General features: G+C 40.8%; 1 protein-coding gene across 2 annotated transcripts in view; it reads right to left on the minus strand.

Moving 5' to 3' along the window:
* Window positions 1-17948, minus strand: part of frem1a (Fras1 related extracellular matrix 1a) — a 34247-nt gene extending 16299 nt beyond the window's left edge. For both annotated transcript variants that reach the window (XR_003985528.1, XM_030430391.1), the window contains exons 1-11: window positions 17835-17948; window positions 9819-10267; window positions 6528-6622; window positions 6125-6435; window positions 5138-5334; window positions 4328-4651; window positions 2596-2704; window positions 2219-2350; window positions 1584-1928; window positions 1344-1486; window positions 88-284 (exon numbers count right to left, since the gene is read on the minus strand). Coding sequence is in view for 1 of the 2 variants with exons in the window: in XM_030430391.1 (XP_030286251.1) it covers window positions 88-284; window positions 1344-1486; window positions 1584-1928; window positions 2219-2350; window positions 2596-2704; window positions 4328-4651; window positions 5138-5334; window positions 6125-6435; window positions 6528-6622; window positions 9819-10061 (2096 nt within the window). In the remaining variant the exon portion in view is untranslated. The remainder of the gene's footprint in view (window positions 1-87; window positions 285-1343; window positions 1487-1583; window positions 1929-2218; window positions 2351-2595; window positions 2705-4327; window positions 4652-5137; window positions 5335-6124; window positions 6436-6527; window positions 6623-9818; window positions 10268-17834) is intronic.
* Window positions 17949-18260: the final 312 nt, after the last annotated feature.

An 18260-nucleotide genomic window follows, 5' to 3' on the forward strand; every position in this document is an offset into this window, starting at 1 on the left:
CTCAGGAGGAAGACAACACATGATTCAGACAGACTGTTCCACTCTTTTGCTGTCCAGTGTGCTTTTAGAAGGTGAGAACATACTAACCTATGAGGACCATTGAAGAAAGGTGGGGTGGTGACTGTGTATGTGAGCTCACTGTCTGGGGACTCCTGGTCTACAAAGTGAAGATGTTGTCGTGTTATATGGAGCACTTCGGTTTCTTTGATCACAAGACACCGGGTGGACCCAGGGACCTCTTTAGGCGGTTGGTCTGGAACAGGCTCTATGTGAACCATCAACACCTGTACCACAAGGACACCAAATAGATCAGATATCTATATAGATATAGTCTTGTGTTGAGATCAATTAGTCTGTCAGTCTTCCACCAACATTTTATACTTTTGGATGGATTTTCATAAAATGTATTACTGACATATGTGGCCTTCTAAAAATGAATCCTAATAACATTTTTGGTCCCCAGGAGTTGGGAGTTGACAGTCCTCCTGTCAGAGAAATGTCCTAACACTTTTTGGAAGCATTGCTACATCATTCATCACAGCCCTTCATGATTCCCAGAGGATAATGATGTTGATCCTCTGACCTTTCCCCTATTGCCACAGGTCAAGTTTTCAATTATCCAGTGAAGAATACTATTGCTGTATGGTTTGCCACAACATTCTTTACAGCCGTTCATGGTACCAATCAGATGAACTCGACTGGCATTGGTGAATCACAGACATTTCCTCAAGCGCCGTCATGAAGTGGTTTTGGGGAGAATGTCTTAACAACTATTTAGATGGATTGCAGCAAAATCTGGTACAAACCTTCATGGTCCCCAAAAGATGAATCACACTGACTTTTACCCCTCAAGCTTTAACATCATGTGCCACCATGATGAATTGTTGAGGAATGTCTCAACAATTATTGGATTGGTCAGAATATGACCAGAATTTAAAGGTAGCTCCAACAATATAGGGCAGAGTAACCAACAACTGCTGTTCTCTGCTGGCTATCCTGGGCTATAGCTAGATACCATTAGCAAATTAGCTCATGACTCAGTCAGCACAGGCCCAACTCAAATGGATTTGGCAGCCCGGGTGAACACAGCCTCCTTAGGAAGGTCAGTTTGAAGATCAGGGGATCAGTACAAAAAATCTAGCCATGTCTTATTAGCTACTCCTTTGAGGGGACACTTAGTTCAGGCAAAGGTGATGAATTCTTCACTGAAGTCAGACTGCAGAGATAACCCTCACTGTATTCTGTCTGTATTGAAAAGACAATTAGTGTAAACCTATGTAGAGGCTTAGAGGATTTAATAATGTTCACTCAGCATAAATTCAAGATGTGCTGTTGTTACCCACTTGAGTCTCAGACAGGTTGGGGGGGTCGTGGAAATCCGACAGCACCACCTCAAAGGAGTCATCAAACACCTCATTCCCTAGGTGTCGATAGTAAACCATGGACTGAGACAGGTCTTTCTGCAGAAAGTGTCTGACAGGATAACCTGGATTAAAACCAACAGAAACAAGACATGATTTGGTTAAAAAACAAAATCAAGCTCCATGTAGGACAAAACAAAAGATAAAGTCCATTCATCTGACCTGTGAGCCCCGGTCCTGGGATTTTCATGACCTCTCCTGCCTGTGGGGGACGGGTGATGTTAAAGAGGATGTAATCGTCGCTGGAGTCCATGTCCGCGGCCTGGAGGACTGAGCCTCTCAGTAAAGCCATCTGACCCTCTGACACCTCCAGCAGCATGTTGGTGATGAGGAACGGAGGGCTGTCGTCTTTTGGCAGGATCTTGATGGGGAACTTGTGTCGGGTCTGATGGTGGCCGTCGGTGATCCGGAAGATGATGAAGTCTTTGGTGGAGTCGCTATCGTCGTGGTGATAGCGGACCACGCCTGCTTTGATGTCATTGACAGTGAACATGAAGCCCTTTCCACCTGGATTTGACAGTCAAAAACAGAAGTCATATTTTTAATTTTAATTTTCTTATTAGTTCAACTAAGGTCAGTATTATTAAACCAATTACTGATGATAGTGCACAACGGTGTAAAATTAAACAGACTACAGCTTGCGTTTTGTTGTACGACCCTCGGATGTAGAATGATGAATAAATCAACCTCGATCCAGCTCATAATGGATTCACATATTTGCAGTAAAGCTAGACAGATTTTATTTAAAATGTATAGTTATAGCTTGAAATTAATAAAACAGAGGTAAGTGTCAGTACCTCTGACAGTGAGCCGTCCGTGCTGCAGGCCGTCTACGGTGATGATACGAACGGCATTGAGGTTGTCGTTGTCCACGAGCTGGAGCTGCTCCCACATTATTGGCCGGGACTGACCCTCTAACAGACTGAGACCTAGAAGACATAGAGGAAAAAGTTCACAGTAAATGCTAAGCCTCTTTCTAAAGGATACCAACAGCGCCAGAGAGTCAGATCTCTGGTGTAACCCATCTTTTACATGAATTCTTGAAGCCTTAAAGCTGCATTTACATGTATTTATGCCACCAGATAGAACTGTTATCTCATAGCAATTAACAAACATGTTAGCATTCATTTGCGTTGCATTTCTGTGCATTTGTTGTGTGGTGATGCCAGCATACCCATGTTCCAGGACACTCTGGGTGCATTCGTATCTGCGTTCCTTACAGACACATGAACAGCCATTGATTGGCTCTTCTCGAAGAAAAAATCATGAACCTCAAATTCCACCTGTATGGGAAGATTACGAAGATCTCCATAAACCACTGACAAGGCAAGGCAAGGCAATGCAAGGCAAGTTTATTTGTACAATTCAGACACAAGGCAACTCAAAGTGCTTTACAGGCGCATACAAACTACATTAAAAGACATAAAATGTCGTTTAAAAGACATTAAAAATTGCATTCAAAAGACATAAACACAAGTGAAAACATTAAGAAACAAACATCAAAACAAGAAGGCTTAAATAGAAAAGCTTTAAAAGAAACAAGACTGTAGAATAAAAGTCACTATGCTTGCTTCAGTTAAAAGCAGTGGAAAAAAAGAAATGTTTTAAGTCTTGATTTAAAAGAGGTGAGAGTAGGAGCAGACCTGCAATTTTTGGGGTGTTTGTTCCAAATATGTGGTGCATAGTAACTGGGAGCTGCTTCTCCCGTTTTAGTTCTCACTCTGGGGATTGAAAGCAGACCGGTACCTGACGATCTCAGAGGTCTGGATGGTTCATAACAAGGCAGCAGATCAGAAATATATTTTGGCCTGAAGCCATTTAGGGCTTTATAAACCAACAGCAGGATTTTGAAATCTATTCTTTGATGGACAGGAAGCCAGTGTAAAGATTTAAGAACTGGAGTGATGGCTTGGTGTGTAGTTTCCAACATTACAGACTGTAGCTGAGCAGAGACTTTTAGTCGTTCTTCCTTGGATCCAAAAACAATTATTTCAGTTTTATCTTTGTTTAACTGAAGAAAACTCTGACACATCCAATCATTGATTTGTCCAATGCACCTACTCATTGTTTGTATGGGATTATAGTCCCCTGGTGATATATATATAAATTTGTGTGTCATCTGCAACTATGGTAGCAAATTTCATTGGTTTCCATTATCTGAGCTAGAGGGAGCATATAAATGTTGAATAGTAGAGGCCCCAGAATGGAGCCCTAGGGTACTCTGCTTGTGATTTTCATCCGTTCAGATGTGTAATCACCAATAGACACAAAGAAGTCTCTCTCATTTAGATAAGATTTAAACCATTTTAGTGTTGTACCAGAGAGTCCAACCCAGTTTTCCAGTCGGTCCAGCAGTACATTATGGTCGACTGTGTCAAACGCAGCACTAAGATCCAGTAATACTAAGACTGAGATTTTTCCGTTGTCTATGAATGTCATCGAGGACCTTAACAAGAGTGCTGTGATGTGGTCCAAATCCTGATTGGAAGACATCAAAACAGCCATTTATCATTAAGTAATTGTTCAGCTGTTGAAAACAGCTTTTTCAATTATTTTACTTAAAATTGGCAGGTTTGAAATGGGCCTATAGTTATTCATTACTGATGTGTCTAGATTTCTCTTCTTCAGGAGTGGTTTAATGACTGCAGTCTTCATGGCTTGGGGGAAGACACCTGAGAGAAGAGACGTGTTGACAATCTGCAGCAGATCTGGAATCATGCAGTCTGAGACTTTTTTGAAGAACCCTGCTGGTACAATATCAATATCAGCAGAAGGAAGATTTCAAATGCTGTATAATGTCTTGTAGTTTTTTGTCATTGATTGGATCAAATTGTGTCATGGTATTAGACAACACCAAACTAATTATTTTATGTACTCACTGTACAAAGCAAAAGAAGGTGTGCTACCTGGTAAGTTCGGCGCTGGCTATGTGAGGAGTTCGGAGGTTGATACCCAATGAGCATGTCATTGAGATCGAGCCAGGTAAAGGAGAAGACCGGGCGAGTGTGGTCGGACAGATGGGTGATGAAGCCGTCTGCAGGGGGTTTGGTGATGTTGAAAACCAAAAGCTGTTTGAGAGTTTCCTCATCCTCGGCGTCTAGTGTAGCAGTGGAGAGCGGTGTGAGGATGAACTGGTCCACTTCCAGGATAAACATCGACATGAAGGACGGTTTGGGAGGCTGGTTGGGCATTGCACCGGCTATCCGCACTGGAATCCAGGCCTGCTCAGACTGCACAGAGAAAACATGAAGACCAGCATTTCTAAGTACATTTCCCGTGTCTTTGTCAAATTTAGCATCTATTCTTTTTTAAATTTGGGCAGAGGTATGATGTCCAACTTTGAAGATCGGAATCTCTTCTGGAGTTTATTTAGTGTCAAAATATTTTAAGAGCAAATGCTGAAAAAAATGTTTATGAGGAGCAGGTCAAGACAAGGTTAATTAAATAAAAAGATGAGTAAATAATATCTACTACAGTATCTGATCACCTAAACTAATACTGGAAATTTAAGTCAAGTATTATGTGCTGCTATTCAGTACATGTTATAGCTCAAACTCAAAACTACTCAACAGCAGGCCAATAGTGGTCAAATACACTGCTGTAACACTCATTAATACCATATCTGGATACAGTATACTATACTATGTGAAACGGTAGTGACAGGAATTAAAAGACAAAGAAATACAAAGTTGTTAGCAGTAACACGGACAAATGACCTGATATATGCTGCCACTCCTGGTGTCCTTAAGGTCCAGTCTGATTGCGATGTAGTCCACATCCGGTGATGGAGGGTCTATGTGCTGATACCTCAGCCCCATCATTAGGAAGTCGTCACAGGAAATTTTGGTAAACTTTGGCAGCTTCAGACCCTTCAGGCAGTCCTCGGATTTACACATCGCTCTGGCTTTGTTATCTAAAAAGTTACACAACCATGGAGGGATTCACTTTTTGTATTCAGGTTTTACTTATTGAGTGTGACAGCTAGATAATGCTGTCCTCTCTATCGCCAGCTTTAAAAAAAAAAAAAAAAAGAGCATGAACTCAATGAGAAAAACCAATGCTTTGATGAAGTTATTCGGTCATGTTACTGTATTTTCATATCAACTCATCAGAATGATGAATTAATAAAGTATCTGCTGCTGTAACACCAAACTACACCAGCTTCACTCCTCAGACTGTGAGACCCCTAAACTCATCAGCAACACTCCACCATGAATGGTTTATTTTTTTGACTTCATTATTATTTCTGATTCATCTGTTTAGTCTTTTTTTGTTGTGTTTGTGTGTCTGGCTTAGGGAATTACAACAGAAATGTCATTCGATAGTTTTGAGGTGCATAATTACAGTTAAATTAAATCTTTAATCTGCTAAGGCTTTAGCTATGGCACATTGTGTATATCTTTCATTACACCGATTCTAGCCAATTGATGAAGATGATTTATTCTTGAAATCCCTTCAAAGTACATCTATGATGCTTAATGCCACAATATAGAACAACAACTTGGTCCTCCATTTAGGAGCACCAACAAGAAGACAGTGGCAGTCCCTTCAAGGACAAATATTATCTTTTAACACTTGCAGAAGCTCAAGCATATTTCTCAGTCAAAATTTTATGTGTTTTATGTGGATTTTTTCCTTTTCACATATCAACTAGATGTGTGGTATTTTCCACCATCTGTCAGCCATACATTTCCATAGTTTACCTAGCTGCTGACGTAAGTGGATGAAGCTCTCTGGCTCATCCCCTCTCTTCATAGCTCTCTCTGGCTCTCCGGTGACCAGCTGGCCGTGGGCTGGCAGGTGTGTGTCATGGCCACTCAGATGGATGCTACACTCCAGGCTAGACCTCCTCTCATAGTGGAAGGACACCACATTCCCATCCACGACATCAGAGAGGCCGTAGAACTCAGGGACCTCCAGGGATTTGGGCCCCAGCTTTATAATGCTGCATTCAGGTTCCATAATGTCCACGTGGAGAGAAAACACCTCCATGTGTGTCTCTGTCTCTGTGAACCTGGTCAGAAAAGCACAAGACGATCACGCTCCCACAGGAGGAAAAAAGGAAAGAAGCAGATTTCCCATTTGAAGTACATGCAGTTGTTGCACCTGTACAGTCGAAGCTTGACAGTGTCCTCCTTTAACAATGGACAGCCGTTGTGGACGTACTTCACCTCATCAGCCAGATAGTGGCAGTCAAATACCTGAACAAGTAAAGGGAGACATCTTCATAATATAATAATCATAAACGTAATGAGCAAGTTAGAATCACCTGAACATTGCTCAGCTTACCTGATGTGTGCTAAACATTACACAATAGTGCTGACTGTTATAAGTATCACAATAACTGACTCACCAGCAGGAATTTAAAGGCTTTACAAGCGTTAGCTAGGTGGGCTAAGCAATAATTACGGTGCTGGTAATATTCACACAATAAACTGGATCCTCATGAAACGATGATACGTAGTACCGATCACTCTGGGAAAGAGGATTATCAAAGTGGATGTACAAAATAAGTTACACATCAATATTTAATGCTAACATTAGCTAACATTAGCCACAACTAACTTATGGCCATACCAGACCAAGTTAGGTTGTAGCAGCAACACCGGAGTGTTTTAAATTGAGTTAGGGTGCACTGCGTTACCTTTTAGTTTAACTTTTAATGTGTAAGAAGAAGAATCTGATATTTCTTGATTCAAAAGTATACAAAGTTGTAGCTTCAGCATGTAGTGGTTTTATAGGGAATGAGGAAACTGTGCGGTAACAAAGACAAGATATAAGATCAGATTTAGGATCTGAATTAAACTACATTCAGCTTATCTGCAAAGGAACTAATAAATACCAAATCAAAACAAAAGGAAAGCTTTATTTAATTCAGAGGTCAGTTCGACACAGAATACAATTCAATTTATTCAGAGAATAAACTTTACAACAATAAATGAAGAATGTGTCATAATGGAGCTTTACTTTGACGGAAATCTTTATTTTCCCTGCAATCAGTACTAAATCACATAATTGTTTTCAAGACACTTACCAGGAATTGAGAGACCTGTAAATCAAGTTTTTTGCTGGAATGGTTATTATGATAAATGAAGTGAGAACAGACAACTAAATAACTACTTACCGATCTCAAGTATTTCCAGCATACTATCTATAAAGCCACACATTGACCAAGAACTGTTTCTGATGAGCTCTAACTCGCGATGGTGTTAAATTGACCAAAACCTTATTATAATTGCATACATAAACTGGGCCTGCAAGGACGACTTGGTCAGTGGTCATGTGGTACATCATGAAATTTGATTTAAAGTCAGTTGGAAATGAAAATGAATTTAACCGTGCAGTGTAAATGGCTTGATTGTCTCCAACTAAACTAAACAATGCTCAGGTATGTGAAAGGTGTGAATGATAACTGGGCTTATCATTGGAAAAGAGAATGTTTCAAGTTTTTTTTTTCAAATTTCTTCTGCTTTAAGCATGAACAACGTCTCATCCTGGACATTTAGCAGGTGACTGCATCTGTCAGCACAGTCATTAGAGAGGAGACGGCCTGTCTGCCTGGGAAACAAAGGAGGAAGTATGGAAGCGTCCGTCCACCTTTTCTTTCCCCAAAATATCTTTTCTTTTCTTGACTCAAAACTAGGCTGCTCAAAAATGAAAATAGTCCTAGCCACAATGTGTGTACAATAAAAGACAGCAGTAGATGTCCTAAACATGGCTTTTCACACTACACTTGACCCAACCTAAACCCTAGTGGGCACAAAGCCTAAACCAAGCTTAAATCCCTTGTTGTGTTTGAATTCCATGAGTTTGCAGTGAAGTACAGTTTAAAGACTCATTTGCTGGTTGCTGAGAATTTGGATTAATGATGACTGGATTGTTTGTGTTCCAACTTCCAGTCTACCTTCATATGCAGCTCAATACCAAATATAATGTGTCATTTACAGGGAGGATGACATTTTCTTTTAATTTCTTTCTTTTAATCTTAACTTCTTCCACAATTTATTTTCCTGAACATATCGCAAAGGTTAAGTCTTTTGTAATGTATTCTGTAGGAGACAGTGTTATCCATCTGTATTTCTATCAATACTATCACTTTTATTTACAAACTGTTTCCCAATCCTGGCAACAAAAGTGTGATGAACATTTTTATGGTTTTGTTTAACAAAAAAAAATGTAAATGCTAATGAGCTGAAGCATGAGATTAGATGTGTTGTTTCAATATTTCACCAAAATCATAATCAACCAAATACATAGGATGAAAAATAGTAAGAGCATATAACAAAACTTAGTCAGAAATGACATTTCAACCAATACATATTTGAGCAATGCTCATGAGTAGTTTTTAGACGGGAAGGCATGTTAGGAAAACAATTCTGCTAATTGATTTTCCTAAATGATCTAAAATGATTTTATCTGATGTGTTTATGAATTAATAAAAGGTGAAAAAGAGGACAATGTTCCTACATTTCCAAAATTTGGATAAAAATTCTGACATCATTAGAAAAGAAATGTCTTTTCGAGTTTTTTGGTTATGTTTGCTCTTGTAATATTCATATTGGCCAAAAGTGCAGGACTACCCCATGCTCTAAAAGTACTCATGTTTTCTTCCATTAGAGTTTTAAAGATGTATTATGTGAGAACTTTACCGACATTTTTTATCTAAAATCCACTAAAATGGTCAATCCATGGTAAAAAAATAAGAGGTCTGAGATTGTGTTGCATAGATGTTTACTGATGTTAGAGTTAAGTTAGTCCAGCTAGCCTGGGCCCATCCTGGTCTAAAGCTCCTGTGCTATATGTTTGCACTCAAACACAACATACATGTATTGCTTGTTAGCATGTAATGTAATATTGTCATGCCTTTTCTGCCCAGAAGTGTATTTAATGTATATTACTAAAGAAATTAAAACTCACTTGGAAGAAAATTTGACGTTTTTATGGCAAATCTTGTTTGTCCACTGGTTTCCGAGATGAGATCTTGCCTCTCTGGGCCTCTGGGCCTCCACACAGGGTTTTCCATTCACCTCTGTATTTATTGTTATCAGTTTTATCTTTTAAATCATTGACTCCTTATCACAATTTAATTTGTTTTTGGCAGGTTTCATGTGCTTTGAAGTTCCATACATTATACACTATGGCATACAGCTGTGGGATCATTGGGGGTAACATTTTGTAGTAACAAAACAGAATCTGCTGGGAAGGGTGAGAAATAAATCACAGGACTTACAACCCAGTACCAAGCCCCTTTCATCATTACATCAACACTAATAATATATGACATAGTTTCCTACATGATAGGTTTCAAGCAGTGCCACGGGAGCATAACACCTTTGTTCTACTCTGCATGGTTAAGTGCCTTCTGTGGCTTTCATGAGAAGAGGATCTTTCCATTACCTGAGGCAGGAGTTTTCCCACTCGCTGAGTGATGGGCTCATTTAACACCACCTCCACTTTACATGCATCCTTCTGACGGGGAATATGGAACTGCAGGTCACCCTCCTGGAGGTAAGTCGACTGACCTCGTTTCACCTTTAAACCCTTATTGACTTTCACAAGGGAACAGTGTGATGAATAGGTCATTGCCAGCAGAAGCACTGGAAACAAGGTCCAGGGCAGTGTTTGACCCCGTGAACCCATCACTGTCAGTCACAGGCCCACGTCCTGTAAGGTCTTCAAAAACTGTCTCCAAGCTGAAGCTGGATCACTCTCAGAAATACTCTTCAGACGGGGACTTCAGCAAACCAAGAGATTTCTTTCTCTTGAGGAGAAGCTACATTTTCCTTTGGTTGTTTGTTGATATTGTGTTTGTGAGCTCTTTACCAGGTCACATGATCGGCCAGGAGCTGTAAAAGAAATGAAACAAAAATCTGATAGAGTCATTTCTTATTGGTATGTAAAACAATATATTGTAAAACTCTCTGTCATATCATTCTTTTTTTTTTTAAAGATTTTTTCTGGCATAGACACCTTCATTAAGCAGTAGACAGATAGGAAATATGGGAGAGAGAGGGGGATGTGACATGCAGCAAAGGACCTCCGGCCAGAATCGAACCGGGGTCGGCTGCGTATGTGGCATCCGCTCCAACCACTCGACCACCTGCACTCCCATCTAATTTCTTTCTAACAGAAATAATGTCAGAAGTGCAGAACTATAAGTCGAATTTTCACACTCCTCTGAGCTCTATTTCCTTTGGACTGGTAGGTTTTAATACTTTGAGGGTAATAATTAAATCTCTTCTCAACAATGCCGACCATTATAATAACTGTTACTTATCCTCAGCATGCATTGACCTTGGGCTTTAAAGTAGTTCAACTATTTTGGGAAATACTGGGCACATATTTACCTTCTTTCAGAGAATAAGCTGAAATATCGATGCACATTAGGAACAGAGCTGCAGTCAGGACATGATTAGCCAAGCTGAACATTAACACAACAGGGATCACAATAAGCCTAGCTCTGTTCAAGGTTCCCCTACCAACATCTCTACAGCTCACTAATTAACTTTGCCAAATCTACGCAAGAACAAAAAAGGAAAACTGCTCATTTGAGGTGTTAGGTTATGTCTCATGCTGGAGCTATTTTTGTTCGAACAACAGCAGGGTGCAGTGACTGTGTTGCCTTGTGAAGCAGCTGCCAGGCTTCGAGCTATGAGCTGGTTTCTGAAGCACAGGGATTCAGCCCAGTCAGTGTCCTATGAGGAGCAACAGGCGTTGTTGAGATTTGACAACAAGTGGCTGTTCGTTTGAAACCAACAAGAACAACCTTGGTGGCGCCTAGAGAAGTTAGCATAGCTGCTGCTGCATCAGAAGGATTTTCTCTATGGAAGACATGTTTTCACTCTGGCTTGGCAAGAGTTTGATCTACCACCATACTCTTCGACTGTTGATCTGACTGGTTGAAGTTAGCCTGTGATAGATGGCGATAGACAGATGGTTTCATCCAAAAAAACAAAACCTGTGCTCCCTGAGTGCATCGGACAGGTCTAACTAAAGCTGGAGTAGCTCCACATAAGTGCTTGGCGGAGGACTACACTGTTGTTCATCAAGAAATACATCTAGCATATTACTCCTCATAAAACCAAGAACAATATGTGAGCTCTAGAGGTGTTGGAAGGTTAATATCTTAACTTTTCGACATAGACTTGTTTTACTATTTGTGTACTATCTTTGTTTGCTGTGTACCTATCTCTGTAAGCGACTTTGGGTCCTTGAAAAGTGCTATATAAATAAAATGAATTATTATTATTATTATAGATGGACTCACTGTTACCACCCGCTTCCAGTATTCATGCTCAGCTAAGCCCACCTGACTCCAGCTCTGTGCTTAACACACAGACATGAGACTGATACCACCTTTAATCTGATCTTCTAATCTTAGTCTTGAAAAGAAAACCAATAAATTCCCCCCCCCAAATGATTGTGTTTTTTTCTTCAACGTTACGTTTATGGCAAATGGAAAACAATAATAAGATAGCACTAGGCCCCGATCACACACATTCTCATTGCGAAATGTGCAGCAGTTTTCAAAAGCAAATTTGAAAAGCTTGCCTTGGGCGAAAACAGCATGGTGCAACTGTGGGGCAGGGCTGTGTGCAGACCATCATATGCAATTAATTAATTAATTAACTTTACTTCATGAACATAATGTCACAGAGAGGAGAGGGGAGAAAGAAGAGAGAGAACCAGATCTTTGCTGAGTGCTGAGTTCAGTCAGAGGTAAAACAAAAAAAAAAAACAAAAAAAAACAGACATACACAGCTTTAGTGCATGCTGGTTAGCTCATGGCTAATGTACACTAATCTGGCTGTTTGGGGAAATAAACACTCACACATAATGTGCTTTGCTGATGTTGAACACACCATTAAACAACCACCATTGCTGAGGAATATCTATCTGACATGACTCAGCGCGAAGGTTCACAGATGAGGTAAGTTTTATTACTTTTCACTCTCTTTTTGACTCCCCCTGGGAAGTTGAAGTGACAGACGATCAAATGAACCACACTGTTACTTTAAATAAAGTAAAGTGTTGAAACGTTGTTGGAAACATTTTTGACAATGTAATATAGCAAACTATATAACAAAGGTCTAGCGGTTTTTAGGCCTTTCAGTGCAGAAATCTTACATATGATACCTTTAAATACTGCGTTCTATAGGGGGAGCAGCCTCCATAAACAGGTCTTTATCATGACTTCAAAGTTGTGTAGTTGTTGAGAAGCAGCCAATACCATGAGAAACAATATCATCAAACTCTGAGGTCTACAAGTCGAATCATGAGCGAGCAACAGTATAACACCCCACATACAGTAAAGGCCCAACCAACACTGCTGTTTAAAGACAACAACCGGAAAGTACACTTACTGTTCATTGTTTTTGTAATTATATGACAGAGAACAGCAGTAATGAGAGTTTTCAACCAGCTTCAGGCATGTTCCAGACCTCTATTCATAGATATTTTGACTTGTTCTATGCTCAGGGTGCCAGGAAATATGTTCATTATGTACAAATGTTGGCCCTCTCCTGAGGCTAAACAGCCTCTCTAGTAATAGCATGATGTTTCTTACTGACCTTTGACCTTTATAGAGTCACCCCCAACATGAGCCTTTCCCCTACTTAATCTGTGCTGGAGTTACAACAATTATTAAAGCAGCAGGGGACAAACATCCTATAAAACCATCTTTAAAACTTCCTTCAGTATAACCTCAGGGGGTCTTATATTGCCCCTCTTTTTTTTTCAGCCACGGCATGTTTTCATTTTATGTTCTGTTTCACTGTTGGCTCCTTGTACCTAGTTTCTCCTTCCTCCAGAGGGATCAATAAAGTTTCATCTTACCTCACCCCAGACCCCACTTGGGATGTGTGATGAGTTGTTTTGTATTTGAGAAAAAAGGCTTTAGATGTCATCCCGCCACATTCCTTCAACACTTCTCTGGGACACCTACTCAAGACCTCACACAGAAAGCACCTTGGACAGAAAAAGCACCTTATAATCAGCCGCCGCATTGGGGAACATGTTAGAGCTTGTCCCCGTGAACAATGCTTGTGTCGAGGGAGCTAGAAAATCATGTTCAAGGAGCTGAGTGCACAAACAAGATTCCAAATGGTCACAGCCCCCTTCAGCCCCATGCTGGCCATGTATTGCATCTGTCGGCCCTAATTAAACATTCTGTCACTGTCTATTTAGATGATTTTCATGTTTTTACTATTTCATTGTATTACTTTAGGACTACATGTTTAATTTTCAAAAGCTGCTGCTCAGCTGAAAACAAGGCTGTTCAGTAACAGGTCCTGAAGAGCAGAAACTTTGAATGAAAGTTGTTGCAGCTGATAGCGTAATTTGGGTATATAGGTAATGAAAGAGATGAGAGAAGTTGTAGGCTAAACCAATGAGCTTAAAGAGGCTACAAGGCACAGTAGAGCTTTAAAGAAACTATTCTCTGCACTGTGGCCTTGTGATCAGGATTAGTTAGGATCTCAATCAATCAATTAAAAAAGCACCTGAACTATCAACAAGTTTCCTGCAGAGGTCATTGGGGAACCTATCACGGGCAAAACGACACCTGCTCAGTGGAACTAGCGTAAGTAACAAAGTATGATAACTAAAGTAATGGTGGCCCTTTCTAGGCTTTAGCAGTGTTAGCTCAGTGGGCTAAGAAATATTAACAGTTAGCAGTATTCACTCGATAAAGAAGCTAACCTAGGTGTTCATGAATGAAAGATACAAACTGCTCTGAAATAGGGTTTGTGTCCTGTAACAAAGTGACAGAGCACACCTATAATTTGCACAAGGTATCATATGACTAGCAATATGGTATATACTGGTTGAAAGTGTAGGAAGGAATTCTAGAGTATATTAACAGCAAGTATGCATGATATTAGAAAATAAGTGGATACCACTCTCCACAGTCTTCAGTGTACTTGTTGTCTCTGCCCTTTGGTTCCAGTGCAGACAACAGTCTGACAACCAGAAGATAGTATGAACACCAGTTTTAGATAACAGTATTCATTTTTAGAAGTATCTTTATTCCTCACATACAATCACAATCACACATTGTACATCACAGCATTTGAGGCATCCCAGAGAAGCAGTGGGCAGTATGGCCCCAGGCGCTGTACACTCCCTGATTCCCAGCTATGACCATTTTGGGAAATCTGTGAAATATGGGGATGTCTGTATTCAACACCTAGGACCCCTCAAAGATGTCAAAGTCAATTTTTGGGGTGTCTCAAAATAATGGTGAAGCTCTTACAAGACCCTCCCTCCCCAGAGCCACAGAAGACATAATACAAATGTTTTAACAGGATGGGCCCTACTCCTCATAGCGTGTGATCTTCATGAGTAAGCTTTGTGGAGTGCCCCTTTAAGAGGATGTGAATCAGCTGGAGAGAGTGGTACCATACCATGCAACACTGACATTGTGTTTAGGTTGGGATTAGGGAGTGCATGTTGAACTGCCACAAGCTTATGGGAATGTAAATGCAGTCTGTCATTAGACCTGCCGTCTCTGACACTCTCCTCTTGAATGACGTGTCCGTAGAGAAAACAGTTCACTCCTGACACGTAAAGATAATTTAAGGTGAGGTCGGTGGTCCCAGTCTGGCTGGGATCTACATCCACAGCATGGAAATGAGACGGCTTCCCTGGATGCATCATGTTGACATTATTCTGTCGAGCGACTGTAACTCGAAGCTCTGCCAAAACAGGAAAAGGATCAACTACAAACAGGGCCCAGACCCTCAGAGTGCTCCAGGCAGTTTAACATCAGGACCTTTCCCAGCGCTCCCACCTCCCATCTGCAGCCTCCCCACTGGGACTCACACCAGTCCAAATCTCTAACAGGACAAATTACTGAGTGCCGTTAAACTGGGAGTAAATATCAGTGACAAGCTTTCATTTAGTGTGACACAATGTTGGACAGGCTGTTATCTGCTAAAATGTGATATACTCTCACCTCAATTGGACTTTGGTTCGCTCTGAAACAAGCTTCGTAGCTTCATGCTATGTAGCGTGTGTGTGTGTGTGTGTGTGTGTGTGTGTGTGTGTGTGCTCCTGTAGACCAGAAGGGAGGCCATTGAAGTATTTCTATTTCAGATGAATGTCTTTAAACTTTGCTTTCATTGCCAAATTTATGAAAACACACTCTATGGCCAAAACTATGTGGACACCTGAACAATAGAGTGCTGCAGTGTTAATCTGTGATGATCTGGTTAAAAACAAACTGTGTCAGTATCATAAATTCAGGTTGACCACAGAGATTATTTTCTGAAACAATCATTAATCCAATTAAAAATCCCATAGGCTCTTTGTGGTGGGAAGGGCGATTAGTTGGTTGGCATACAAAGATACGTCATGCCTGTTGCTCTCTATGGAAACATGATTGATAGTTGTACATCTCATAGAGGCTTTAACATGCATTCAGCTACAAGAGCATTAGTGAGGTCCAGCACTGATGTTTGGTGATAAGGTCTGAGTCACAGTCATTGTTCCAGGTAGCCAGTGTCTTGCTGGTACATTCCCAGCCGGTTAGTGTATATTAACCGTTATTAAGCTTGACAGCTACATCACTTGCCCAACTAGCCTTGTAAGTTATAACTAAGTCACAGAGCTTTGCACCACCTATATCACAGGCCTCAAAGCAGGCTGGTGTACCTTTCGGCTGAACAGCAGCCTGTTGCAAGAAGTGGAAAATGACAAGAGAGTGCTTAGTTTTTCTAACCTTGGCGAACATTAGCCAACAGAAGCCAGTGGTCACACTTGCAAAAGACTGACTATAGAAGCAAAACCTCTGAGGAAGAAGACTATGTACATAGTCTCTCTTTAACCCCTACTGGTGTCATCAGGGTGACCATGGCAGAGTTTTAATGAAAGGCCTACTTTACATTCTGGGCATGTGACCCATCAAAGATTAAAGGAGGCATTTAACAGGCAGGAGGGTCTAACAGAGTTTTCAGTATGGGACATTTAGGCTCCAGTTGACCTATATTTGGGTTTGACCATTCTTTTCCAAAATAGGTCTCTTGTGAGTTTATGGAAGTATAAAATGAAACATTTTCATTCACCAAGCTTATTTGAACTGAAAAATGTTCTATGTAAATGTCCATGCTGATGGAAAGTCAGGTGAAGTTTCGTAGTCCACCAAACATTTCTGGAGCTTCACAGTAAAACAGTGTTGCAGCCTTCCCCTAAACAACTCAAGTAGCCGAAGACTTGTTTTAAAATGGAAAAACAACCAAGAAAAACTCAAATGGCTCTATACAGCTCGTCTGCTGTAATCGAAGTCTTCAGAAGCCCCAGGATCCCAAACTTCCCTGTAGCTTCTAAGCTATAAGTGTCAGCAGTTTAAAGGGAGCATACAAGCTCAAACGGCATGTCGAGGATGTAAATGACATATTTTACAAATCTATTTGGGATGCCAGGGTCTTTGGATATTTGGATTACAGCAGATGAGCTGTATGGATCCATTTGATGTTTTTTTTAAACATTTTAAAACAAGTCTCCAGCTACTTCAGTTGTTTAGGAGAATGCTGCAACGCTGATTTACCATGAAGCTCAAGAAACATTTTGGGGACTACGAAACTTCACCTGACTTTCCATCAGCATGGAGGGAGGAGGTAATATCTGAATGTACATTTTTTGGGTGAACTTTTCTATAGATTAAAGATTTGACATACACCAGCTGGGAAAATCAGAACATGTGCTTTCTGTCTGTTTAGCCCATCTCCCCCTTGTAAAGATAACATACCACAAGCACAAAATAATAAGCAAAACGTCATGAAGGTCAAATAGCATCTCATAACTCTACCCTCATAATAAGCAACCCTTCCATAACCCAGCAGAATTCCATCCTGCCTCTCCCAAACTACAATCCAGGGATGAGCACAGAGTGCACAGCTGGGAGGGAATGCTTTGTGTCACATAACAAGTGGCTTCACTTCACAGCTGGGAATGTCCGTTCCATCCACTCACAGTTACGGCTTCTTCTTCTAATCTTAATAATGACAGGGTCCTTAGCAGCCAGCAATTTTCAAAGAAACACAAGCACCGGTGCATGTTACGGTGCAGCAGCTTTACAGAAAGAAGCATGTATGCGCAGTTTTAAAATCATTAGGAAAAAACTGATTCATGAACACCTATAATGAATTTTAGACTGCAGGAGTTCACTGAAGCACCAGTTGACGGTTATGCAGAGTGATGAATTTAGAGGCACTAAGAGGCAGATTCATTATCAGTAATATAGTTTGGAGAAGAGAAGCAGACAGACAGACAGGCAGACAGGCAGACAGGCAGTGAGAATCCAAGGAAACAAGGCCACCAAAAAAGGAGGGAGAAGAAGAAAAAACCTCTTATTATGCTCCTGAGGAAGAAGGGTAACAGGCGGAGATCTCCACATGCATTTAGACATGTCCTTACCTGATCTGCTCACATCTGGCGGCTCTTCTTCTCCTTCTTCTTCTTCTGCCTACCTGCCTGCTTCCCTCTGCTCTAAACAGCAACTAGCTCCGTTGATTGAATCTTGTTCAGTCCTCAGTGACAAACTCCACCCACAGGACAGCGAGATGAGTAGAGGAGGGAGAAGGAGGGAGGGAAAGACACAGGGTGAGGGCAGGAAGAGCTGACTGAGGACGCCTTCCTCCCTCTTGCTGCTGTGGAATCAGTAATCGGAGCGGAAAAAAAAACCTAAAGACAAACACCGGGGCTCTGAGATCAAAGACTGGTCCAAAGTGCCTGCTGGTTTAAGGAACAGCTTTGTCATTATTGAACAGAAAGAAGCTCTGATAAAAGGCTTAACAGTGCACTAATGTAAGGAAAACACCAAGAGAGCTGAAACTGACTTAA

Source organism: Sparus aurata, chromosome 10 (assembly GCF_900880675.1).
Source record: "Sparus aurata chromosome 10, fSpaAur1.1, whole genome shotgun sequence".
In the NCBI taxonomy this organism is placed as follows: Eukaryota; Metazoa; Chordata; class Actinopteri; order Spariformes; family Sparidae; genus Sparus; species Sparus aurata.